This window comes from Grampus griseus (genome assembly GCF_964374135.1).
Source record: "Grampus griseus genome assembly, chromosome: 15".
In the NCBI taxonomy this organism is placed as follows: Eukaryota; Metazoa; Chordata; class Mammalia; order Artiodactyla; family Delphinidae; genus Grampus; species Grampus griseus.
In genome coordinates this window covers 28,758,173-28,784,185 of record NC_139009.1, presented here as the reverse complement: position 1 = coordinate 28,784,185, position 26,013 = coordinate 28,758,173, and the positions used below count along the sequence as shown (strand labels likewise).

Here is a 26,013-nt window from a genome sequence, read left to right as displayed (position 1 = left end):
CAGGTCTCCAGCGCTCTCCCCTCGCCCAGCTTAAAAGGTGGGAGATGGGCTCATACACAGGCATTCAGACAGAGCTACTAACTCTAAAAACCCAGTCTTCCATTCTTCTAGCACATGGCAACACACAGTGACTACCTACTGACCCAGCTCCTGGCTTCTCTGGCCCGCGGGCTGTGGTCTGAGGCTGCTGGTGGTAGAACCTGCAGATGGGGGCGGCTTTGGCAAGGTGGTATGGGTGCCTTCAACTGCGGTGGTCCCCAGTGCTTGCATCAGGGGGACTGGCTGTGCGGTTGTCCCTGGAGCTGACGGGCTCTGATAGGCTTTTGTGGTCTCACCTGTAAGAAAGTGGAATTACACTGGGTCTTACAAAACAGACGGTAGGCTCTTCAGGACAGAAATAAATATTTCTTGAACACTAGCTATGAGCAAAGTCCTGTGCTAGCTGCTGTGGAGCAATGTACAATCTGGATGGAGGAATAAGCCAATAAACAAACCACAGATGAAATAACAAAATACTTAAAAGACAGCTCAAAACAACATTAACATAGACAAGGCCAAACATGATTAACTGTCAGATTAATTTTCCATACACCAGAAGCAATGGTTCATGAACGTATTTTTTTGCTGTTTCAGTTAGTGTTGGCCTGGGGATAGGGCGTACTTTCAGGTCTTTCACCATTTCAGACAATGTGTCTTAGATGTTCTAGTTTACATTTGGTTCATGACTAGCCAACTAACTCCTCTGGACCCCAGTTTCCTCAGCTATAAAATGGGGTATCGGAACTAATTAGATGGTAAGGACCATCTAGATGATTCTTCTGAATTGTGCTCTTCATCCCCGTGTGATGATTTAGATTGTTTCCGTAATTTTAAACGAGTCTGAATTTGTTAGGTTGAGGGCATGGGGACAAGGGGCCCACTGGGCCTTGTCGTTGTATTGAGAACCGTGGGTTTGCACCAGAAGGAGACAAAACATGGTCCCCAAAGTGAACGGCACCGCAGCCCTGGGAGGGAACAACAGCCACCAGTCACTTGTGTCTGCTGAACCCATGGCAGGTATGCCAACTTCTACACCTGTGCATCTCTATTAGTTTCCTGGGGATGCTAACAATTACCATGTGCTCAGTGGCTTAAAACAACAGAAATTTATTCTCTCACGGTTCTGGAGGCTGAAAGTTGGAAATCAGTGTCACTGGACTGAGCTCCCTCCAGAGGCTCTAAGGTAGAATCTGCTCCCTGTCTCTTCCATTTCCTGGTGGCTGCTGGCATTCCTTGGCTTGTGGCCCCACCCCTGCAGTCTTCAAGGCGAGCATCTTCAATTCTCCCTCTGCTCCATCTCCATGTGGCCTTCTCCTCTGTGTGTGTCAAATCTCCCTCTGCCTCCCTTTTTTTTTTTTTTGTGGTATGCGGGCTTCTCACTGTTGTGGCCTCTCCCGTTGCGGAGCACAGGCTCCGGATGCACAGGCTCAGCGGCCATGGCTCACGGGCCCAGCTGCTCGGCAGCATGTGGGATCTTCCCGGACCGGGGCATGAACCCGTGTCCCCTGCATCGGCAGGCGGACTCTCAACCACTGCGCCACCAGGGAAGCCCTACCTCCCTCTTTTAAGGATACGTGTGATTGCATTTAGTCTCCTCCACAACCCTGCCCCCAGACAATCCTGGATAACCTCCCCATCTAAAGATTCTTAACTTAATCACACCAGCAAAGCCCCCTTGCCTTCCTCCCCACTCCCATTTTTTGCCGTATAAGAAAACATCCACAGGTTCCAGGGATTCGGACATGGATATGTTTTCGGGGGTCGTTTTTCAGCGTATGACAGCATCCCAGCTCTAGCCTTAACTCTGCTTAGGGATGAAGCATCTTTGGTCACAGAACAGCAGGCCGGCGTGGGGGGGTAGCATCTGAGAGAGAAGGAGCTGTACTCTTCATGGGAACCACCAAACCTCCTCTTTGACATTGTACAGCACGCTGGGCAGCGTCAGACCACAGCCCTGTCCAGCCATGTAGACAAATGCGAGGTGGCGCCGGGTGTCTGGACCCACCGCTCAGCACTGGCACCTGCGCATTTCCCCACCCTGACGCCATTACCTCCTGTTGGGAGGGCAGGTCAGCACTCACCGCCCTGGGATTGGGTTGGAGTTCGGCCGTCCTGTCTGCTCTTGCAGGCATTAGCCCGGCAAGGCAGGAAGTGGATCCCTCATTTACCCTGATGTTTGCTAACAGTTGGTTGCCTTTAAAGCCACCTGGAGACTGTGCCAGACAGATTGCTAAAGAGCTGGCAGCGGCCTCGGGGGTTCAGCCAGTCTTCACGCCATCCTTGGGCAAAACTAGTGTGATTTATGACATTTCCATTACTCTAAAGGAATTGAGCTTTCATAACAAGTCCTAGGGAAGTTTCTAATTTCTCTAAAGTACTCTTCTGTTATACCCTCTGGTAAACGCTACCAGGCAGTAATGCCTCTTTAGGGAGATGCAGGCCCAGGTTCATACAGGGAAAAGCCATTTAATAGAATCACTTGTATATTTTATGAAATAGGCTATAATTACTAACTTGGAGAGAAATATATAAATAAACTGACAGTACATTTTACTTGCAAAGTATTAATTAAACCACAAGTAATTAAATTAAAAATAAAACTTCTACTTGGAAATAGTCAATATTTTTGCCACTTTAAACTCATTGGCTACGGGGGATCTGGATTATCTTTTTCTCACACCATTGGCTAATTCTGAGGTTTCTGAACCCCCCAGTTTGCCTTTGCTGGTATTGCTTTGCTAGAGAGCAGATTAAATATCCTGAGGGCAGCCATTTATGTTACTTGCATAGAACACAGATGTCTTCAAGCACATCGTAAATTCAGCCAGCAGAGCCAAGTCCCTGGTCTTCCACTATCTTCCACACAAGACCTAGACGTTTTTGCCTGCTCTCCTTCACAGGATATAACTGTCTTTAAGAGGGAGACAGAGAAGCTACTCTGCCCCGATGCTTCCAGTTCCTTGCTGAGCATAATGCCTGATGTGACCCAAAGTGAATTCTTCACGGGACCAGGTTCTTTTGGAGCAATTTGAAATAAAACCACCAGAATAGTTTCTTCGTACAACCTCAGATACATGGGAGTTTGGTCTCTTTTCAACGATTTTCATGGGAAACATTTCAAAACTTCCCTTAGACTCTTAACGTATTACTCTTTGGACAAGGTCAAGAACAGCTCCAGACAACCACCTTCTCAACGGCACCGAGAGGGCCTCCCAGCTTCCTACACCCGGTCATCATTAGCATCACAGTGGAGGTGATCCAGGGCCCTATCCACAGAGATTCTGATTCACTGATCTGGGCTGGGCCTTGGAAATCTGATTTGAGAACCACAGCCAGCGCCAGGCTGGCCACTAGGCTTTCTTCAGCTTCCTGAGCCTGGCTCCCTTTGCTGGAAAATGGGGACGGTCAGACCTACTTGGGGGACTGTTGTCACAGGTAGAGATCATGTCTGTAAGGGGGCCACACAGTGCTTAGCCTTCAATAAATGACAGCTGCTGACATCATCGTGATATGCCTCCCCCTCCCCCAGTGGAAAACAGGGCTTTCAGTAGGTGTCAAATGTGAGGTGACTGAAGGAAATTGAAACCAGTTTAGCAGCAACACCTTGGGGTCAGAACGACAGGGAAGGATTTGGCTCTTCCCGTGAGAACTTAGAACTTGCCTCAGGGTTCTACATGAGGGCAGGAAGCTTAATGTTCACTGAGCATCTACTATGCACCTCTTTTACAGAAGCATTCACATATGATATTAATCACAATCCGGAAAGTCAGCCAACTATTCCCATTTTTAAGACAAGGGACAGATTCTCCAAGAGGCCAAGAAACAAGTCTCAGGCCACATGGACAGCAGGTAGCGGAGCCAGAATTTGGACCCACATTTGTTTGATGCCAAGTTCCATACTTTTTCCCACAAAAGGGGAACAAAGTAGAAGTCATGAGTCACTTCAAGATCCCTGAATGGGGTTCCCCTCAGAGGGTGGCCTGAGGTCTCCAGAGTTCTGGTGGAAGTCATCTTACTCCCAAGACAGGGTGAAGGGGTGGCCTTGGAGGGTGTTGGCAGTGAGGGCAGAAGGTCCCTGAACAGTCAAACGTATTACAATAAACTTGGGCTTGATTTTCTTCCAGGGCAAGGGATGACCAAAGGGAGTCAGGAGGGGGTTTTCCTGACACTCTAGCTCAGCAAGGGTAAAGATTTACTTTCCCTTCTCTTGTCGCGGTGCCGGCAATGTGCCTTCTCAGCTTTGGGGGAACTTCTACAAACCGACACTTACCTGTTTTTATTGAGCTCAGAGTAGCTTGAGACTCCAGCCAAATACCAGCTGCCTGTTTAATGGCTGCTAACTGCCTTGGGAACAGCGTTTAAATCTCAGGAATGTGTTTTCTCAGCAGGAGCTGCACATGGCAAAGCAAGATGCATCCTATTTTGTGAGTGAGATAATTTCCCATGAAAGAGGGTTGCTATGTTTTGGGGGGTCGTCCTAACCTGATTTACCTGTTCACTCACATTCTTGGAGAGACCAGGAAGCGTCTTGCAGGGGCATGCTGGGGCCTGAGCAGCTGCTGGCCCTCACATCTTCATTTCTTCTGCTTCCTTCCATTTCTAAAGGAATTTTATCACTGAAGGAAGAGTAGCAACGAAGGGAGCCACCCTTTTATGGTTCTCAGTGGAATTTTTTATTTGGATTGGTGAAACTCACTCCACGGTGGGACTGTCACTTGAAAGAGAGGTTCCTCTAATCTTGAAGCTGGATGAGACCCCAGTATCCCTTTTATGTTGGAATCCTTATAGCTGAGCTCAGAGTCTGCCACAGAGCAGGTGCTCACTACATGGTTATTGAATGAGTGAGTGAATGAATGAACTTAATTTTTCAGACTCTGACAGCCATGAATAATCTTGTGATAGGAGGCTGATAGTGATACACGGTGATGGTGTCATCGAAGGTGGAGATGTTTTGGTAGAGGGGACAGATGACAGTAGCAATGCCTGAGGTTCTGGCTATGGCTTTTGCTAATTTTAAATGTACGTAGCAGCATGGGCATTCCCTGGCAGTCCAGTGGTTAGGACTCTGCGCATTCACTGCTGAGGGCCCGGGTTCAATCCCTGGTCGGGGAAGTAAGATCCCACAAGCCGAGCAGCGTGGCCAAAAAATATAAAATAAAATATAAAACAAAACAAAATAAAATAAAATAAATAAAATAAAATAAAAATAAACTACGTGGCAGCAAAGTGTGAGAAGGCGCCCCGTCTCCTCCACACTCCTCCTGGCCGTCAGTGAGTCAGGCCTGCTGGGGTGGGCAGTGCTAAGCTGGACCACGGTGGCTGGGGCAGATAGAGAAGTTTTGAAAACGATCTCTGCTATGGAGGACGTAGAAACCAATGGATTTTTATCAACTAAGTCATCATTTGGCTGTAGTTGTCTTCTCTCCCCTCCACCCACTCTCCCTTCAACTTGACCTGCTTCGAGGGGATGCGATCAGATTTTGAGTGCTGTAGGGGCCGGTCGGAGCGGGGCCCTTGGGCAGGGGCTGAACCTTATCTGAAACGAGGGTGACCCGGCACCCTGCCGCAGGGTCACTGTGTAGGACGGTGTCTGACACAGAGAAAGCACTTGCTGATTGATGGCTACGGTCACAGGAGGTTGTGCAGCACTCTTCCTGTTGTCCAGATTCTGGCTACGACTAAAGTCAGAGGGCGCCAGTCCCCCTTTCTGCATGAGGAGAGGTGCCACTGAACTTCCTATGGGTGGGGCTGTCCCAGCAGAACCTGCACCATCACCAGCCCCACCTGACCCAGGCTCGTCAGCAGAAGGACAGGACCAGAAGAGGGGGAAGGGTCCGAGGCCACCTCTGGGGGAGAGCAGTGTTCAGGGTAAGAGGATATTCCCTTCCTTCTTTCACGCTTTGTCCTCCCCAAGCCAGACGAAGGGGCTTCAAGAGAATCTCTCATCAACACCACGGGGCCTGCGGGGTGTGGGGGGCCCTCGTTTCCCACTGGCCTTTCTGAGCTGCGGCACCGACAGGCTCACCTGGTGCACTGCAGGAGCGGAGCTCAAAGAGGAAGTCTGGGGGTGTATTCTGGGAGTCGAGAAGTATTCTCTCTCTCACGGGAGAAACAGGGAGTGCTTGGCATGTGGTCCCTGAAGCTGGAGGGCTGCCTTGAATATGGGGTCTGTTCCTGAAGTGGGGGAGGGGTGCTGCTGGAGGGGCTCAGGAGGCCAAAGGTGAGGCGAGATGGGACAAGAAAGGTGACCAACCTCATCCCATCCTAGGTCTCCTCAGGCCCCAAAAGGGAAGAGGAGAACCCCAGCCACACCCGTGACTCTGTGTGAAGGTGCTGCTGCCAGTGGATGGGGCCCCTAACTCAGAGAAAGAGACGGGGCCAGGATACAGCGGAGCAGTGCCCCCGGCTCCAGATACCCACACACGAAACCTGCTGAGAAATCACTGAGAACTTGGACGAGACAACAGAGAGGGCAGGGACACTCTCCCTCCACCAACTGGCCAGCCACTCAAGGAGACCTCTGTCCCCTAGTCATCTTCCCCGGCCCACACTAGAAGAGGACAGGTGACATCTCAGAAATGGTCCACAGGGCACCACCACCCGCTGCCAGCTTGTGGGCGGGGTTACAGAACAGGTGGTTCCTTGCAATAAAACAAACAAAAACAGGTCTAGATTACTGGAATAATTAAGAAGCCGTTAAAGATATAGTTGGAGAGGAACTGGGGTGGAAAAGTGAAAAACATTCCCTATTTGAATGCATAAGAAAACATAGGATAATGGTGTAGAGAGGGGTTTCTGAAGCCAGATTGTCCGGATCTGATTCTAAGCTCTGCTACTTACTTGCTGTGTGGCAAAGGGCAAGTTATTAAACTTCTCTGGTGCTGCATTTTCCTCAAACTGTAAATTAGAGCAATACATACCCATGGTATTGTTGGGGTGAATAAATACAATAATCAGATAAAACTCTTGGAACAGTGCCTGGCACACAGCGAAAGCTCAATAAGTGCTAGCTTTTATTGCCTATCCTTAAACCATATTCACCTTAAGTACATGAACAAAATCAGCTAGCTCTTCAACTTTCTGGAAGTAATGTTAAATCCCACCATAAAACAACTCACAGCTTCTCTTTGTGTGAGAAATCAAGCATACCTTCCCCCAGAAAAGACAATAATGCATAGTATAGCTCTTGCTTTCACACGGAAACCTAGAAAAAGATATTTTCCTGGCCTGAGTTTTACTGTACCCCCTTGGTGAGTCACAGGAAGCTGGGTCGGCACAACCTCACAGGCTGTATTTTTGGCTTTGGGTTGTTGAGATGAGCTGCTTGCTGCTATCACATAAGCCACATCCTCCTCTTTGCTTCCCTCCATTTCATATGTAAGTAGAGACAGTCTTTTCCCTTTCAGCTGCCAGGGAACATTTCCACACAGAATGTCACGTCATCTTCTAAAGTAACTATACAGTAAAATTCAGGGCAACAGTCATTCTGAATGAAAATGACACAAACTCAGAGATAATCTCAGAATTGCAAAACAAAAAATAAAGCCTCACTCTTCAGTACATTGACTTCTGTGCCCATGTTCCTGGCATCTGTTAAAATATTACTGGAGTCAGCGGAGCTTGACTGGTTAAGTTGCTAATTTTTATCCTGTCTCCTAAAACACAATATTGCCTGTTTACGAGATCAGAAGATTTAAATGAAATCACACGTGGACACTTGCCTGCTTTGGCAGCTGGGCTTTTAGATGATGAATATGTAAGAGATGATGGGTAGGTTACACCCTTTTGGGGTTTACCTTCTGCAAAAAAAAAAAAAAAGGAAAAACACCACAATGATTTATTTCTAGAGCTAGAGGTTTTAGATGGTTGCATTCTGTTAAGTTGACTCCCTCCTGCTGATTTGTTTCTCTTGAGTTCAATGAAATCAGTCAGTCTCCACGCCCCTCTCCCTGCTGAATTGTTGATTACAATGAGAAAGTCAAGTGGCATTCTGTTTTCCTGTATCACCTATGTTTTATTAATATTAGAAAGGAGGCAGTAAAACCTCCATCAGAATTAACATGAGCAACCCTTATTTTGCCCATGAAGATGTGAACTGGAGGTAAAGTTTCCATACACGGGACTTTCTGAATGTTGAATCAGGTCACTAGATGAATGGAAAAACCCTCCCCACGTTCTTTTCCTGGTTGCTGAGAGCTCTGGCCATCGGCTGGCTATACGTGAACAGCAACCTCTCACTTCCACAGACCCCGTGGGACCCATTTGAATTCCACGGCACTAGAGAAACTTGAAAGTAGGTAAATAGAGATCGGCCTTGAAAATGACCATTTGTTGTCCACCCAGGGAGTGAAAGTTTAGATACCAGGCGAGGAAGGAATGCTAATGGGTATCAGGGAAACCATGGAGGCATAAAGAAGAAAAACGATCAGGGCTGGGGAGGCAAGCCGCAAGCCTGGTGTGGCTGAACATGCCTGAGAAGGCTGCAGTCCGCAGTCCTCCTCTGCCAGGGAGTGCGGCTTGAAATTCCACCAAGGAGTTTCATTCCACACGAAATGGGAAGTGTCACTAGAATGCAGAAGCCCCCCTGAGGCAGGTAATTTGTCTCACTTGGTGGCTGTGAAATCCCCAGGGCCTGGAGCTGTCTGGGATGTAGTAGATGCTCAATAAGAATAACAGAGGAATTATCTTAGTGCTTAGATCTCTGTTAAAATTTAAATGCCCTTGGGAGGGCTCTCACCTGTTTTTCGATATTTACACCTGATAATGAAAGCATTTTAAACTCTCAACCTGAGGGAATATTTTTATAGGATGGGCTAGGGGAGGAGAGGTGAGGAGTGTCAAATGGGAGGTGGGAGGTGGAACACAATCTAGTGCCCGATTTTGCCAAAGGTCCTCCTGGCACAAGGGACTGCAAGAGTCATGAGGCAGACAGAATAACAGGGTCTCAGGAGGGGCTTGGGATTGGGAGCAAGAAAATCTAGGTTTCCCTTTCTGTTTTACCATTCATTAACTGCCTCAATCTCTGAGACTCTGGGTTTTTTTGTGTTTTTTTTTTTGTTTTTTAATTCAGAAAATATGTATAATGATGTGGACCAACTTACCATACAAAGTTGTAGGGATCTAAAGGAAAAAGAAACAGTTAAGAAGTTTTGGAACTATGTTTCACCACAGAGATGCAAAGAAGTTATTCTGGTGTTACCTATAAATGTCACTCCAGGTGGGGAAGAGGCAAATGTTGGGGCTCATGGGAGTTACTTCATCTCACAAAAGCCACCTGGGAGCAGGGCTGGACACCCACATGTCCTCGCCCTGGGCCAGCCCTGCTCCAGGTGGACAGTGAGTGAGGTTATTTCAGACCCAAGGAGGGCGCCTTGGCTGTGGGCCTCACTTTATCCACAGCGAGTGCCGCAGAGACATCGGCTCCCTCAGTTTCCTATTCTTCTCGCATCTAAAATCCTATGGTTCTCTCTGTTTCTATTCAGAAGGAAAAGGAGCCTGAGCTCAGTTTTCTGCAGTGTGGATCAGAGGACAAACGGGCAGCATTAGGAGGTCCTTGCTGGACCTTTCCCATCCCTGAACTGTGGAAAGATTGTGCTGAACAAAAACACAGCTCCCCTCTCCTGCCCCCTCCCAGCCCACCAAAGTGAATTAATTAAAGACGCATAGCAACATGTGAAAAGTGGAAATAAAAGCCTAGAGAAAAGTCACAGAGGCATCAGAGCCTTCAGAGAAGGACTCTGACACGATCCAGCAAAACTTGTTGGCCAGAAGCCTCTGGACAATGGAGAACCTGCCCTGTCCACCGCCAGCTGAGACCTGTAGCCGGCATTGCACTCTCCTAACTCATTCGTTGGAGACCCCTAGCCATTGCAGAAGCACATGTGTTTATTATCATTGGCAGAAAGTGTTTCTGGTTAAATGTCACTAGGTTGAATGAGAGGACATGGAAGTTGAGATTTATAGGGAATAATCACAGCAGATTGATTTTCATTTAAAAAAATCCAAAACATCTCTACTCTCATGGAATTAATTTTCCTTGTAAACCTCTGCTGGAATTCTTGGATTACAGGCTAGGCAACAAAGATTGAAACCCTCTTATTTCGCCAGGAGCTACTTGGTAAACACCAATGTGGAGATTATATGTCTATGATTGGCATTTGTATTCTAGACCTTAGCATTTTTATATGGCCCCAGTTCTGAATGTTTTGTTACAGGGCAAAGCTTGCGGTACTATGGTTGATAACCTCCCATTATTTGACATAGAAACCAGTGTAATTTGAACCCTAGGTGTGCAGAATTCCGCAGATAAGAGGAAACAGGGATTGCTTAAATAGAGAAGAATCTTAAAATGTCTGATAGCAGTCCTATTAAAACTCTGATCAATGGATAGTAGAGGTTGGGACATGGGGTGTCTAAAGGTGCAAAAAACCCACCCAGATTGGAAGGCCTGATATATTATGAGACATTTCTCTTTTCCTTGCTTTAGTTGGTCTTCTGTAGGCAGTTCTTTCTCAGGAGAGTCACATGGCTCCGGATTTTGTGGGGTTGCCAGAAAGGTTTGCTAGAATGTAGTTTAAAATCCTGCAGTGCCTCTTTGGAGAATATGGGAGATTCAAGGTCCAGTGTAGGGTAAGTATAAGGTGAGGATAGAATGTTGTGTTGTGCTCAAATGCTAATGAGGCATGTCAAAAGCTGGAAGAGCTCCCACTGGCCAAACCTGGAAATTTTGAGCAACAGAAAGAATAATGACGATAATAGACTATAACACATTGTACTTTAAAAAAAACAATCTGTGAGTCCATAGTTGTACTTGAAAAAATAGTTGTGGAGAGAGGCGGGAAAGCCCTCTTCCTTGTGTAATAACACTAGCTAATAAATGTAGAAGAAATGACAGAATTAGAACAAATATAATTTTGCAATTTCTGATGTAATTCTTGCTACAGCAAGGATCATCAATAGATGTTAAAATCATTGGGTTAAATTTTGGAGGGAACAAGATATTCATGCTGTTTTGAAGTATCACCCTACAGGTTGCTATTAATTACAAAGTATCTTTACCATGAAGAGACAGGGTAAAGTATCCAAGTAATCAAATTTAGCATCAGCGACAAATGGACAAAATGCTATTGTGTCTCCTGATATGGCCATTTGTGATACTACACAATGGATATGCTATGATACCACCTATGTAGTGTCCTTGACAAAATATTTAACCTGAATCCAACCATGAGTAAATAGCTGGACCTGTTTGTGGTCCAGACTGTGGGACATAGTAATAGATGACTGGCTGGGACTTCAAAAATGTCATCACTACTTATGACCAAAAAAGGAAGTGTGGTGGCAGACAGTTCTAGATTAAAGGAGACTAAAATGGACATGACAACTAAATACAATGGATGATTTTTGATTGGATTGTAGATTCCCCCCCCCCCAAAAAAAGAAGAATTACTGTGAAGAATATTTGGGGGATAGTTGGATACAACTGAATAAGAACTTTTTCTTATTATTTCTTATTTATTAATATTTATTAAATTATTGTATCAGTGTTAATTTTTTAGATGTGGTACTGTGGTTATTTAGGAAAATGCTTTAGCTCTTACCATATGTGTGCTGAAGTATTAAGGGATAAAGTGTCATCATGCCCACAGCTTATTTTCACACAGTTCAAACGAAATATAAATAGATAGATAGATAAAGCAAGTATAGCAAAATATTAACAATTGGTGAATCTGGGTGAAGAGAATATGGTATTCATTGTACTATTCTTTTAATTTTTCTGTAAATTTAAAAGTTTTCAAAATAAAAAGTTAGGTTGGGGAAATTCACAAAAATAAAAAGAGGGGAGCAGGCAGGTCATGATGATAGTACAAAGACCTTGGTTATCTTTTTACTGGGAAATAACACAGCTATGAGTTCATTGATATTACCTCTTTGGAAGAGGGAAAAAAAAAAAGAGTGAAAATGATTATCTATAAAATCCTGTGGAGCCAATAGTGAGAATGGACTAAACAGTGAAACAATTAATTAAAAAAAAGAAATCTCAAATAAAATTGTAGCTCAGTGTTCTAAAAACCTGTCCCTATCTGTCCATTTACCAGAATTCTCAAGGAATAAGCTTCCAGATATGAGGCACATTTGGCATAACTAAAGGAGTAGTTCAAAAATCCAGTTATTAAACGTAATTCACTTAACTAAAAGTTTGATTGGACTTACTGATAGCTGCTGTGTGTTTAAAATGAGTAATTGGAGCCTTTTAATATTTCCAGACTTTGTAGTGATTTATCACTGAAATTATAATTCATTGTTTCATGATCTTAACTATCAGAAGAACTAATGCTTCAGATTTTTATGAAATGAGGTGGGCCATAAACTAAAACTAATGGCACACTGAAAAGAGCCCATTTCATCCCGTGAGGTAACTTAACCGAAGTACCAGTTGTAGGGCAGCATTTCTCCAGGGTGTGGGCATACCTGAGACGACAAAGGATTCTCTCCATCGTGGAAGGGATAACGACTGGACACCATTGGAGTAACTCCCTTTATAGCCAGACTGTCCAGCAACTTTCCGAACAAGTATTTTCCCTCCTGAATTATCGAGCACACCACTGTGAAGAGAAAAAAAAAAATTTTTTTGAAGAAAGGACAGAAAAATATTGTTTGACATATAACAGACTTTGAAACCGGCCACCATCTTTATTTTTTTTCTTGTTCTACATGTTATACATTTAAAAAAAATTATTGGAGTATAGTTTATTTACAGTGTTGTGTTAGTTTCAGGTGTACAGCATAGTGATTCAGTTACACATATACATATATTCATTCTTTTTCAGATTCTTTCCCTATATAGGTTATTACAGAATATTGAGTAGAGTTCCCTGTGCTATACAGTGGGTGCTTGTTGGTTATCTAATTTATTTATAGAAGTGTGTATATGTTAATCCCAAGCTCTTGATTTATCCCTCTCCCCTTTGGTAACCATAAGTTTGCTTTCAAAATCTGTGAGTCTGTTTCTGTTTTATAAATAAGTTCATTTATATCATTTTAAAAAAATTAGATTCCACATATGGGTGATATCATATTATATTTGTCTTTGTCTGACTTAGTTCACTTAGTATGATAATCTCTAGGTCCATCCATGTTGCTGCAAATGGCATTATTTCATTCTTTTTTATGACTGAGTAATATTCCACTGTATACGTGTACCACATGTTCTTTATCCACCCCTCTGTTGAGGGACATTTAGGTTGCTTCCATGTCTTGGCTATTGTAAATAGTGCTGAAATGAACATTCTCTTTCTCAAGATTGCTTTGGCTATTTGGGGTCTTTGGTGTTTCCATACAAATTTAAAAAATTTTTGTTCTAGTTCTGTGGAAAATGCCATTGGTAATTTGATAGGGATTGCATTGAATCTGTAGATTGTCTTGGTGGTCTAGTCATTTTGACAATATTGATTCTTCCAATCCAAGAACATGGTATATTTTCCCATCTATTCGTGTCATTTTCGATTTCTTTCATCAGTGTCTTATAGTTTTCAGAGTACAGGCCTTTTGCCTCCTTAGGTAGGTTTATTCCTAGGTATTCTTTTTGATGCCGTGGTAAATGGGATTGTTTCCTTAATTTCTCTTTCTGATCTTTCCTGATTAGTGTATAGGAAAGCAAGAGATTTCTGTGTATTAATTTTGTATCCTGCAATTTTACCAAATTCATTGACGAGCTCTAGTCATTTTCTGGTAGCATCTTTAGGATTTTCTATGTATAGTATCATGTTATCTGCAAACAGTGACAATTTTACTTCTTCCTTTCCAACTTGGATTCCTTTCATTTCTTTTTCTTCTCTGATTGCTGTGGTTAAAACTTTCAAAACTATGTTGAATAAAACTGGTGAGAGTGAACATCCTTGTCTTGTTCCTGATCTTAGAGGGAATGCCTTTAGCTTTTCACCATTGAGAATGATGTTTGCTGTGGGTTTGTCATATATGGCCTTTATTATGTTGAGGTAAGTTCCCTCTCTGCCCACTTTCTGGAGAATTTTTATCATAAATGGGTGCTGAATTTTGTCAAAACTTTTTATGCATCTATTGAGATGATCATATGGTTTTATTCTTCAGTATGTTAATGCGGTGTATCACACCGATTTATTTACAGATATTGAAGAATCCTTGCATCCCTGGGATAAATCCCACTTGATCATGGTGGATGATCCTTTTAATGTGTTGTTGGATTTGGTTTGCTAGTATTTTGTTGAGTATTTTTGCATCTGTGTTCATCAGAGATATTCAGCCACCGTCTTTATTTAGAGATAGGAAAGCAGGGAGAGTAAGAAAACCTTCACCTTGACCTGCAGCCTAACCCCCAAGAACGATGCTCCCATCACGTGGCCTGGCATCTGTCTTCCCATGTTCGATGTCCTTCTCTTTCGTATTACAGGACATGACCATGCCTCAAATTTCTTTTCTTTGGTTGCTTAATTCCTACTAGTTCTCCCTGAAGTAAAACCTGTTCCCTGACAATTTCCAATTTGGTTTTGTGACATCACAGAACGACTCCAACTATTTCAAAAGGTGGTACATTATTAAAAGCAAATTATTCCTTTTATTTTGGGCTAGGGAACGAAGGTGTGTAGCTAAATTAAACTCATTTAAAAGAGTCCCCAAAGGCTGGTAATTGTTTCTTTAATTTCTTGGATTTTGAAGGTTTTAGATCCTGATGTGATAGTAACTGACATATCTACCTCTTTGCCTCCACTGAAGCCGGGGCTCCAGTATGTCAATTCCTTGTCCCAGAGCCTAACATGGCTCCCTTGGGTATCTGTAATTTACAGCACAGGGGAGCTAAAAATGTCCTTAGATTTGTTCCCATCAACACCCTTCCTTCCCTACAGGAATGAGCGTTGCCATTTCCTGCCCTCCCACCCTCATGGTGAGTCAACAACTTTCAACACTCAACTTCCCAACAACTTGGAAAGAAAGTGATAATAATACTTGACATGTAAAGCCCTTAATTGCTTTTGAATCATCCCCACTAATGGATCTCACTGAGTTCTCCTAGCAAACCTACTGGCTGTGGAGCAGAGGGAATGCTGTTATTCCCACTTCACAGAGACAGGCTTAGACAGGTCGAGGGACTCACTCCAGATTTTGTAACTTCTAAATTGCAAGGTAGGGATTTGAACCCAGGTCTAAATGACCTGGAATCCTGGGTTTGCCCCACTTGGTCACAGTTGCCTCAAAAGCCATGGGCATCTCCCAACACCAAGTCCTCATCCCTCCATCATGTCTTTGCAACCCTGCCTGCCCTTCTTCAGGCAGCTCTCAGTCGGGGCCCCTCACTTCTCCCAGCTGCAGCCAGGCCGGCCTCTTCTCTCCTGACGGCCCACTTGATTCCCACTCCTGTGGCTCTGTTCACGCTGCTCTTTGCTCTGGAGAACCTGTGCCTTCTCTCCAACACCTCCTTCTCCATGACTTTGCTATGCCCCTTCCTAACAATGCCTTCGAACCTTGTCTTTCCATGGAGGCTCTGATTTTATTTGGTCTTGTGCTACTTCCTAAAAATTCCTTGAGTTAACTTTGTCTCCCAACTAGATTAGAAATTTTCTTATGGGAAGACAGTGTTTTTGCTTCTGCATTAGAAGGCCTGTCGGTGTGCGGACACCACTCATGCTGGCTTGGGAAAGCCAGTTATTAGGCTGCTGGATTGTGCCGGTTCATTTCACTATGGTACTTTGAAATCAGCCACGGTGGAAGTATTTATACCGCAGATGTTGGTAAATCAGTACCCCCCAGCCCTCCATTTAGGAGGGCTGGTTGGTGAACCTTTACCACCACACCACTGGCATAGGCTGTAAATTCAGATTAGTTTTTAAAAAATTACCCCAATTATCCCATGGTCCCTAACTGACAAGTGGGGGAAACAGAAATAGCTCTTATCTTTTTATTCCCCCCCTGGAGAAATTATTCTGCCCCTGGATTTATATTCCATTGTATTGAGGAAATGTTCGAGCACTCATTCTTGTTTAAAAGTCAGAAGCGCTGTAGCTGCCACTCAGAGTGGAAAGAGGGGCTGAGCTTCCCTTTTCTCAGGCTGTTTAAAGGGAATGGGGTGGGCCCGGGGGTTCTCAGGCTGGACAGGGAGGCTGAGATCCCTTGTGACAGTTATATAAGACCCAAAACCCAGACTTTGGGAAAGGCACGGAAACAGAACTCTTGTCTTCTCGTGAGATTTTCCTGTTGCAGAAGAGAGTGATGTCCTATCTTGTGAGTGGACTTCACTGGAGGCCGTGCGCGTTCCCTGACATTGTCCTAGAGGAGGGCAGATCCTGGGGCAGTCAGTGGTCTGTCAACTCCTGGAGGCGACAGAAATCCCAGGGGAGGAATGCACCGGACGCTTGTTCACCACAGGAGATACCAGAGGAGGGAGAGAGCCTGAAAGGCTGTGGTTGTACTTATGAAGCAGATGGGGGCTCAGAGCCATGGTAGTTTGGAGAATTTATATAAATGCGACCTCATGTGCACCCTCATTGAGGTGGAGGCACGTCAAATATATTCTCTCAAAGAACAAAACCAGTTCTACTCCTTTGCATTCCTCAGACACCCTGCATGATGCTGAACATGGCTTTGAGGTTCACCTCCTCCCTGACCCTGGCCCCAGGGCACTGGGATAATCTGAGGGTCAGCTTCGTGGCTCGGAGAAAAGGGACTGCCCACAGCGAGGCCAGGTTTTGAATGGCTGCCATTCTCAAGGTGGGCGTCTGGTCAGAAATTCATGCTCTGCATGGAGATGGCCTCTTCCTTGTCCCAGCTCAGAGAACTCTCCCCTCTCTCCAGGCCTTGGTCCCACTTTAAACACAGAAATTAGTTCAGGATAAGACTGAGCCAAACTATGATGCCTCAAATATGTTCATTAGCCCTTTGGTTTGAAAGAATCAAGGGGATCACTCATAATGAGGGATCTGATTGTCATAGTTCGTATGAAATTTAAATCCTTTAAGCTAAATCTGAATTTCTAAACCAAAGTGTGCTCTCTCCAGTTTCCCAGTTCCGACTGCAGGGGACTCTGGCAGGACAGTGATGGGAGGTCCTTCATACATTTTCCACTCTATTCTCTGTCTTAAATCCTGCCTTCTGGGATTCCCTGGTGGCGCAGTGGTTAGGAGTCCGCCTGCCGATGCCGGAGACACGGGTTCGTGCCCTGGTCCGGGAAGATCCCACATGCCGCGGAGCGGCTGGGCCCGTGAGCCATGGCCGCTGAGCCTGCGCGTCCAGAGCCTGTGCTCCGCAGCGGGAGAGGCCACAACAGTGAAAGGCCCGCGTACTGCAAAAAAAAAACCCAAAAAACCCCAAACCTGCCTTCTAAAAACAGACTCCTTCTGTTTGTAAAAAACGGAACTGGTATTATCCAAAATTCCTGTCTGTTTTCCCTTAAGACCTCTATACATCCTCCTCATGGATAGTGATTCCTTCTTTCCAAACAGTTTCCTACAGCATCAGTCGCTGGTCCAGGAAGGTACAAGGCATTCCGTTGCTCCAGCAGCAAATGTTGCTGCTTGAAACAGTCAAACTCTTCTCCTCTGTCCCTCTACCCTCATCTATATTCTTGCCAGGTAGTTCCTATGCTCCAACCCAAATGCTGGGATTGCTGAGTCCTGGTCCTTGTCAGTGCCCTTCTTATTTTCTCTCTAGAGGTGTGTCCATTCATCCTAAAATCCTTTCCCAACTCTGACCACCCCAAAGTGCTACAACCCCATCACGTCTTCACGTCCTCTTGGTTCTTATGTGAATGTATCACCTGGGCTCAGGGCTGGAAGTCAGGGGACACAAGTTCTAGTCCTGGATGTGCAACTTAATTAACTTCCCTATGCCTCCCTTCCTCTTCTAACAACTGGGGATGCTAACAGCAGCCTCATAGGGCTGAGATGATGCTAGAAGGAGAGGATCTCAGTGTAAGGGGTTACTGTCATTATGATGACATCTTGGTGAGCTCACATTAACTTGTGTGGCTCTGTACCTCAGGAGACCAAGGAAAGGCAAGAGAGAGCCAGCAAATGCCAGACGAAGCAAGTGCCAACCATCTCAGACCACAGCTGGAAAAATACAGGCAGCCTTAAGACGGGCTCGGCCTCTGTAACACATGTCAGTGTCTACACGGACACAGACCAGAGTGTGCTAATGGTGTTGGCATGCACATGTGTGTGTCAGGGTGTGTGTGAGCACGCACGTGTGTTCTAGCACATGTGGGAGGCATGCATATGTGTACAAGTGATTGTGTGGAGGCATGCACATGTTCACGTGTAGGTCCGCGTATCGACTTGGTGCACAAAATTGATTTCAAAGTGAAAACAAAATATTTTTATCCCACAGTTTGGAGTTAAGGAACAGCATTTGGTGTTTTGTTCTTTAATGTTCCTCTGTATATCCTCAGTAGAGCTTTTGTATTCCCACTCCCATTGAAAAACCAGGTAGCTGTTCATCTCTTTGGCTGATGGGGAAGAGTATGACTGACAAAGTCTATTAGTAAGTCTTAAATCTTATTTTAGGCATAGATTTTTTTTTTTTTTTTACTTCTTCCCCAAATTTCAGAGAGGCTACTGACTAGACACCTTGAAAAGGAATGAATTTTATGTCTCCCCTCTCTCTGGCGGAGATACAACTGAACAATCAAGTGACTGGCGTGCAAGTAAAGAAAAGGAAAAAGATACCGGAAGCCTGAATAATTGAGAAACTTCATCAGTATCCAGCAGCCAACCACTGACTTTGAGCCACATCTCAAAGTAGTGCTGGCTGGTGAATAGAAGTGGGGGGCTGGACTTGGGTTCCAATCCCCACTCGGATACTTTTTAACGGTGTGGCTTTAGAAAGGCTATTCAACCTCTCTTCACCTTTAAGAGGTCGACGATACCGCACAGGGGAATGGTGAGGGCCGAATTAGATAACACAGGTGGAGTGCTTCACACATACCCATTATGAGAGCTATTAAGTAAACATGCATTTCCCTGGGTTTTGGCTCCAAGCCTAAACAAGAGGTGTGAGGATTCTGTGAAGGTCGCTATTGCCTTTCCTCATTTAGGCAGTGACATGGTCCAAAGCATGTCATGCTTCCTGCCCTCCTTCCTGGATCCCCCATCAACAGCTGACCAGGCAGGACCCCCTGTCACCCTCCTTCTCACTTTTGCTGTTCCTCTTTGTCTCCAGATCACCAACTGAAGCTGTCACATTTCTTCTCTAAACTTCTGGGCCTTCCTTAGTCATGTCCCTATTATCTCCTTGCTCAGCACACACAGGTAAAAATAAAAAGGCTTTACATCATCAAGAACTTTGGTTTCCTCATTATGAACACAAAAGAGTAGGATTCTCCCTCCCACCCCCACCCATTAAGGTGTAAAGAGAAGTCAGTCCTCCTTTCCAGAGAGATCTGAAAGGAGATCTAGGACCATGCACAGATTCTGGGGCATCCCATGGGATAGGGCTGCCAGATAAAATACGGGATGCTCCATTAAGTTTGTTTGCTCTTGCTTGCTAATCAGGCAACCCTGCACCGGGGGATCCCTGCCCACACCCTGGTTGCTCGTGCCTAAGAAGCTCAGCGCTACCCACCTGTGAACCGCAGCGCCACACACGCTGGAGTAGGATGCATAGACGTCAGTGCCATAAACGTGGTACCTGGGGTCTTGGCATCCTGCTGGACATTTCACAATGAACTCGGGATTGATTATCTTTCCAGCTCTCACATCACAGTTGATCTGAGGCACAGCTGGGAATGCAAAATGAGGTCAAGATTACACCTTGTGGTATCAGCTTATATATGGGGTGACTGTTAGGTCATAACTGTTCATTTACTTAATCTCTAAAAGCCAGAGCCTGGGCTGACCCTGGATCCCCTCCATATAATGAAAGCAAAGAGGTAATTAGGACATTCCTCAGACCAAAAGAGCAATCACCATCCACTGCACTTAACCTGCTGAGAACGAGAACAAGAGGCTCATTCCTGTGCTTATTCGAACCATTAATTAATTGAAGAAGAGAACGCTGGGAAAAGACCTGCCTCCAATGGTCAGAAATGTCAGCCTTAGTCCACGATTAGAGAATACTGGTTTTTCAGATGCTCTGGAGCTAGCCCAGGAAAAGAGGAAACTCAGAAAACCTCGCAGGAAGAAGAAAGGTATCGGAAAGGGCAAGCGAGAGAGCATGGGCCTTGCGTCGGGACCAGCCAGGACAAGGTGGGCTGCTGCAGCAGAGGCCCCGGGCTGGAGCCTGCGGGGAGCATGGGGATGGGCAGGCCTGGGCCGGGTGAAGGAGGCGTGAGTGCTTGTGTTCTGTGCGGGAGGTGGGACTCCATGGAAGGTTTTTGGACAGGCGAGATAGATAATGAAGTGATCTTTTGTCTCGGTCCTAGAGGCTGGGTCCTAGCTCCAGGGTCAAGATGGGAGTGATCTTTGCTCATCTGCCTCCACACTCAGTGGAAAGCTGGGGACTGCCCTGCTAGGCATCCAGGGGAAGCTCATTCATTCTGTCCTCCCTCCTCTCTGGCTTGGTGACGCCATTGACAGGCTAGCAGTATTCACTAGGCAAGGCTGCTGGAGCCCAAAGCTTGCTTAGGGATGAGACAGCGTAGATGCTCTCGTGGCAGTGCCTAAAAGGGGGTGTGGCTGCATCTTCCCTGAAAAAAATTTCCCTCAAAAACTCCTGAATGAAAAGGTCTCCTAGAGGATATTGATGCCTGGGAGCTAGGAATAGATTCTCTAGAAGGGACTCTGAAACATAATCACTATTCAAAGAGTAAGCAGGCTCTGGAGGGATCTGGAAACCACCAGATGGGAGGGCTGCCTGGCACAGATGGGGCGTTTGGCCATAAGAAGGCAAGCATTTGGAGGCAAATATAGCTGTTTCACAAGTAGGACGGTCGTGTGCTATGGCATCAGAGGACTGAGCTAGAGCTAAGGGGGAGATTTTCTACGGAGGCATTTTTTGCCAAAAAGAACTTTCTAGTAAATGAAGTTGCCCTTGAAGGAAGAGGCTGGAAGTATGCAAGCAGGGACTGAACAGTTGAAGAAGGGATGTCTCCACTGGGTGGGAGGTAGAAAGCAAGCCCCGCCCAGTGGTAAGAGTCTGTGATTACAAACATGGATTCAGGATCTCTGCCAGGCCACCCATCCTCTAACTGGGTTACTGAGATGTTCTCAGAGTTGTTAATAGCTTCCAGCTGTATCCAAAATGCACTTTTTTTTTTTTAACCCTTATGTATCTGAATGGAGCAGAGTTGCATTTCATTTAGACTGGAGAGAGAACTAAAGTTAGAACTCCTGCTCTTTTCCTAAACACCCCTCCCAGACAGTCTTGGCCACGCAGGGCTGGGCCAGCATGGAAGTCCTTCTCCTGGGAGCCTGGGGGCTGAGTGTGATCACAGGCTAAAACAATTTGTGGTCCACATTAAGGAGGGAAGCGCTGCGCTTAAAATGGTTTTGTGGTTTCGTTCTTCCCACCACAGGCTGCTTCCTCTCCAAAGTTATTTTCTTTTTATCTTTCATTCTTTTAAACCCTGATACTCAAGGCTGCATTGACTATTTTGAGTCTTGGATTATTGTTCTAAAATGCCAGTTGTGGGACTGAAGATGCCTGTGTAGTCTCTCCTTAAATTAGTTAGTTGTTGGATCACTGGGTGTAACTAAATGCTTTCAGCTCTCCTCCCTTCCACAGATCACTGCCCCACTCCCGAATGCATCTCCTCCCTTAGATGTAAAGAAAATGGAAGCATTCCTTCTCAGCTCTTAGTTACATGAAATAGGAAGTGACGAGCTCTGTGACCTGGGATTCAATTTGGATGTGACTTTGTCACCCTGAGGGTTTGGATCTCCTGGTAGGCCAACCCAACTCTCCTGGAGTTGTAAACTGGGCTCTATCTAGAAGCTTATTGCATGAGTGTCATACAGTGGTCGAACTTATTGCAAGACAGGTGCAGATGTGGTAGAATTTTCCATGAAATAGTTGGTTTAAAAAAATAAGGGGAAAAGTGTCACATGGGAATATTTTGCTTCCGGCTAATCAATTCCCACCCCCCCACACACACACCCCGCCCCTTCCTGTGGGGGGAATTTGTTTTTTGTTTTACTTTTTGCTTTGTCTTGTTTTTACAAAGGCCTGGGCAAGCCCTTAAATAAGATCTGCTGCTTTATCTGCACCCAGCTGGATTAGAAAACTTGGTGAATTAGCTCATCCCACGGGGTGGGGGGCTGTAAAATGATATCAAGCACATATGCTCATGCACTTTGGAAGAACAGGGTACAATGACAAAGTTGGCCAAAGGTCAAATATTTGTTCAATTTGTACAGAAAATTCAGCCGGAGAGAGTGAGCTAATTACAATTTCAGAGTAATTGCCAAAATCATTGGCAAGTGTAACGTCTTAATCCAGCTGGCAAGAAGCAGTCATCTGCATCTTTTCTGGCTGCTCTTCTCTGAGTATATGGAAACCACGATTTATTCTTTTACAGTATTTTCTCAGTTATTTGTGAAGTAGTCTGTTTTCTTATAACCTTCCAGGAATCTTCCATCCATCCGCTTAAAGCCGAAATGATAATGATTTATCTTTGTATTTCCTCTGAATACATTTGAACTATTCCACCTTACGGCTTAGGTCTTCCTTTTCTCTCTTTCTCTTCTGTCGTATAGGTTCATTTTCTTTTTTTTAACATCTTTATTGGCGTATAATTGTTTTACAATGGTGTGTTAGTTTCTGCTTTATAACAAATGAATCAGCTATACATATACATACATCCCCATATCTCCTCCCTCTTGCATCTCCCTCCCTCCCACCCTCCCTATCCCACCCCTCTAGGTGGTCACAAAGCACCGAGCTGATCTCCCTGTGCTATGCGGCTGCTTCCTACTGCCCATCTATTTTACATTTGGTAGTGTATATATGTACATGCCACTCTCTCACTTCGCCCCAGCTTCCCCTTCCCCCTCCCCCTCCCCATGTCCACAAGTCCACTCTCTACATGTGTCTTTATTCCTGTCCTGCCCTTAGTTTCCACAGAACCATTTCTTTTTAGATGCTATATATATGTGTTAGCATACAGTATTTGTTTTTCTGACTTACTCTGTATGACAGACTCTAGGTCCATCCACCTCACTACAAATAACTCAATTTCATTTCTTTTTATGGCTGAGTAATATTCCCTTGTATATATATGCCACATCTTCTTCATCCATTCATCTGTCAGTGGACACTTAGGTTGCTTCCATGTCCTGGCTATTGTAAATAGAGCTGCAGTGAACATTGTGGTACATGACTCTTTTTGAACTATGGTTTTCTCAGGGTATATGCCCAGTAGTGGGATTGCTGGGTAGTATGGTAGTTCTATTTTCAGTTTTTTAAGGAACCTCGATACTGTTCTCCATTCTGGCTGTATCAATTTACATTCCCACCAACAGTGCAAGAGGGTTTCCTTTTCTCCACACCCTCTCCAGCATTTATTGTTTGTAGACTTTTTGATGATGGCCATTCTGACTGGTATGAGGTGATACCTCATTGTAGTTTTGATTTGCATTTCTCTAACGATTAGTGATGTTGAGCATCCTTTCATGTGTTTGTTGGAAATCTGTATATCTTCTTTGGATAAATGTCTGTTTAGGTCTTCTGCCCATTTTTGGATTGGGTTGTTTGTTTTTTTGATATTGAGCTGCATGAGCTGCTTGTATATTTTGGAGATTAATCCTTTGTCAGTTGATTCGTTTGAAAATATTTTCTCCCATTCTGAGGGTTGTCTTTTCGTCTTGTTTATGGTTTCCTTTGCTGTGCAAAAGCTTTTAAGTTTCATTAGGTCCATTTGTTTATTTTTGTTTTTATTTCCATTTCTTTAGGAGGTCGGTCAAAAAGGATCTTGCTGTGATTTATGTCATAGCATGTTCTGCCTATGTTTTCCTCTAAGAGTTTTACAGTGTCTGGCCTTACATTTAGGTCTTTAATCCACTTTGAGTTTATTTTTATGTATGGTGGTAGGGAGTGTTCTAATTTCATTCATTTACATGTAGCTGTCCAATTTGCTCAGCACCACTTATTGAAGAGGCTTTCTTTTCTCCATTGTATATTCTTGCCTCCTTTACCAAAGGTAAGTTGACTATATGTGCGTAGGTTTATCTCTGGGCTTTCTGTCCTGTTCCATTGATCCATATTTCTGTTTTTGTGCCAGTATCATACTGTCTTGATTACTGTAACTTTGTAGTAGTGTCTGAAGTCTGGGAGCCTGATTCCTCCAGCTCCGTTTTTCTTTCTCGAGATTGCTTTGGCTATTTGGGGTCTTTGGTGTTTCCATACAAGTTGTGAAATTTTTTGTTCTAGTTCTATGAAAAATGCCATTGGTAGTTTGACAGAGATTACACTGAATCTGTAGATTGCTTTGGGTAGTATAGTCATTTCCACAATGTTGATTCTTCCAATCCAAGAACATGGTATATCTCTCCGTCTGTTTGTATCATCTTTAGTTTCTTTCATCAGTGTCTTATAGTTTTCTGCATACAGGTCTTTTGTCTCCTTAGGTAGGTTTTTTCCTAGGTATTTTATTCTTTTTGTTGCAGTGGTAAATGGGAGTGTTTCCTTAATTTCTCTTTCAGATTTTTCATCATTAGTGTATAGGAATGCAAGAGATTTCTGTGCATTAATTTTGTATCCTGCTACTTTACCAAATTCATTGATTAGCTCTAGTAGTTTTCTGGGTAGCATCTTTAGGATTCTCTATGTATAGTATCATGTCATCTGCAAACAGTGACAGCTTTACTTCTTCTTTTCTGATTTGGATTCCTTTTATCTCTTTTTCTTCTCTGATTGCTGTGGCTAAAACTTCCAAAACTATGTTGAGTAATAGTGGTGAGAGTGGGCAACCTTGTCTTGTTCCTGATCTTGGAGGAAATGGTTTCAGTTATTCACCATTGAGAATGATGTTGGCTGTGGGTTTGTCATATATGGCCTTTATTATATTGAGGTAGGTTCCCTGTCTGCCTACATTCTGGAGGGTTTTTATCATAAATGGGTGTTGAATTTTGTCAAAAGCTTTTTCTGCATCTATTGAGATGATCATATGGTTTTTCTCCTTCTGTTTGTTAATATGGTTTATCACATTGATTGATTTGTGTATATTGAAGAATCCTTGCATTCCTGAGATAAACCCCACTTGATCATGGTGTATGATCCCTTTAATGTGCTATTGGATTCTGTTTGCTAGTATTTTGTTGAGGATTTTTGCATCTATGTTCATCAGTGATATGGGCCTGTAGTTTTCTTCTTTGTGACATCTTTCTTTGGCTTTGGTATCAGGGTGATGGTGGCCTCTTAGATTGAGTTTTGGAGTGTTCCTCCCTCTGCTATATTTTGGAAGAGTTCGAGAAGGATAGGTATTAGCTCCTCTCTAAATGTTTGATAGTATTCGCCTGTGAAGCCATCTGGTCCTGGGCTTTTGTTTGTTGGAAGATTTTTAATCACAGTCTCAATTTCAGTGCTTGTGATTGGTCTGTTTATATTTTCTATTTCTTCCTGGTTCAGTCTTGGAAGGTTGTGCTTTTCTAAGAATTTGTCCATTTCTTCCAGGCTGTCCATTTTATTGGCATAAAGTTGCTTGTAGTAATCTCTCATGATCTTTTGTATTTCTGCAGTGTCAGTTGTTACTTCTCCTTTTTCATTTCTAATTCTATTGATTTGAGTCTTCTTCCTTTTTTTCTTGATGAGTCTGGCTAATGGTTTATCAATTTTATCTTCTCAAAGAACCAGCTTTTAGTTTTATTGATCTTTGCTACTGTTTCCTTCTTTTCATTTATTTCTGATCTGATCTTTATGATTTCTTTCCTTCTGCTAACTTCGGGGTTTTTTTGTTCTTCTTTCTCTAATTGCTTTAGGTGTAAGGTTAGGTTGTTTATTTGAGATGTTTCTTGTTTCTTGAGGTAGGATTGTATTGCTATAAAATTCCCTCTTAGAACTGCTTTTGCTGCA

The 26,013-nt window shown here is 44.2% G+C and overlaps 1 protein-coding gene across 3 annotated transcripts in view; it reads right to left on the bottom strand.

Moving 5' to 3' along the window:
* VIT (vitrin) overlaps positions 1-26,013 on the bottom strand; it is a 125,907-nt gene that overhangs the window by 46,393 nt on the left and 53,501 nt on the right. Inside the window, exons 4-7 of one of the 3 annotated variants that reach the window (XM_082672489.1) lie at positions 19,630-19,786; positions 12,511-12,644; positions 7,749-7,838; positions 144-335 (exon numbers count right to left, since the gene is read on the bottom strand). In XM_082672489.1, the coding sequence (XP_082528615.1) occupies positions 144-335; positions 7,749-7,838; positions 12,511-12,644; positions 19,630-19,786 (573 nt within the window). The remainder of the gene's footprint in view (positions 1-143; positions 336-7,748; positions 7,839-12,510; positions 12,645-19,629; positions 19,787-26,013) is intronic. The other 2 variants (XM_082672490.1, XM_082672491.1) reach the window with 2 other exon arrangements.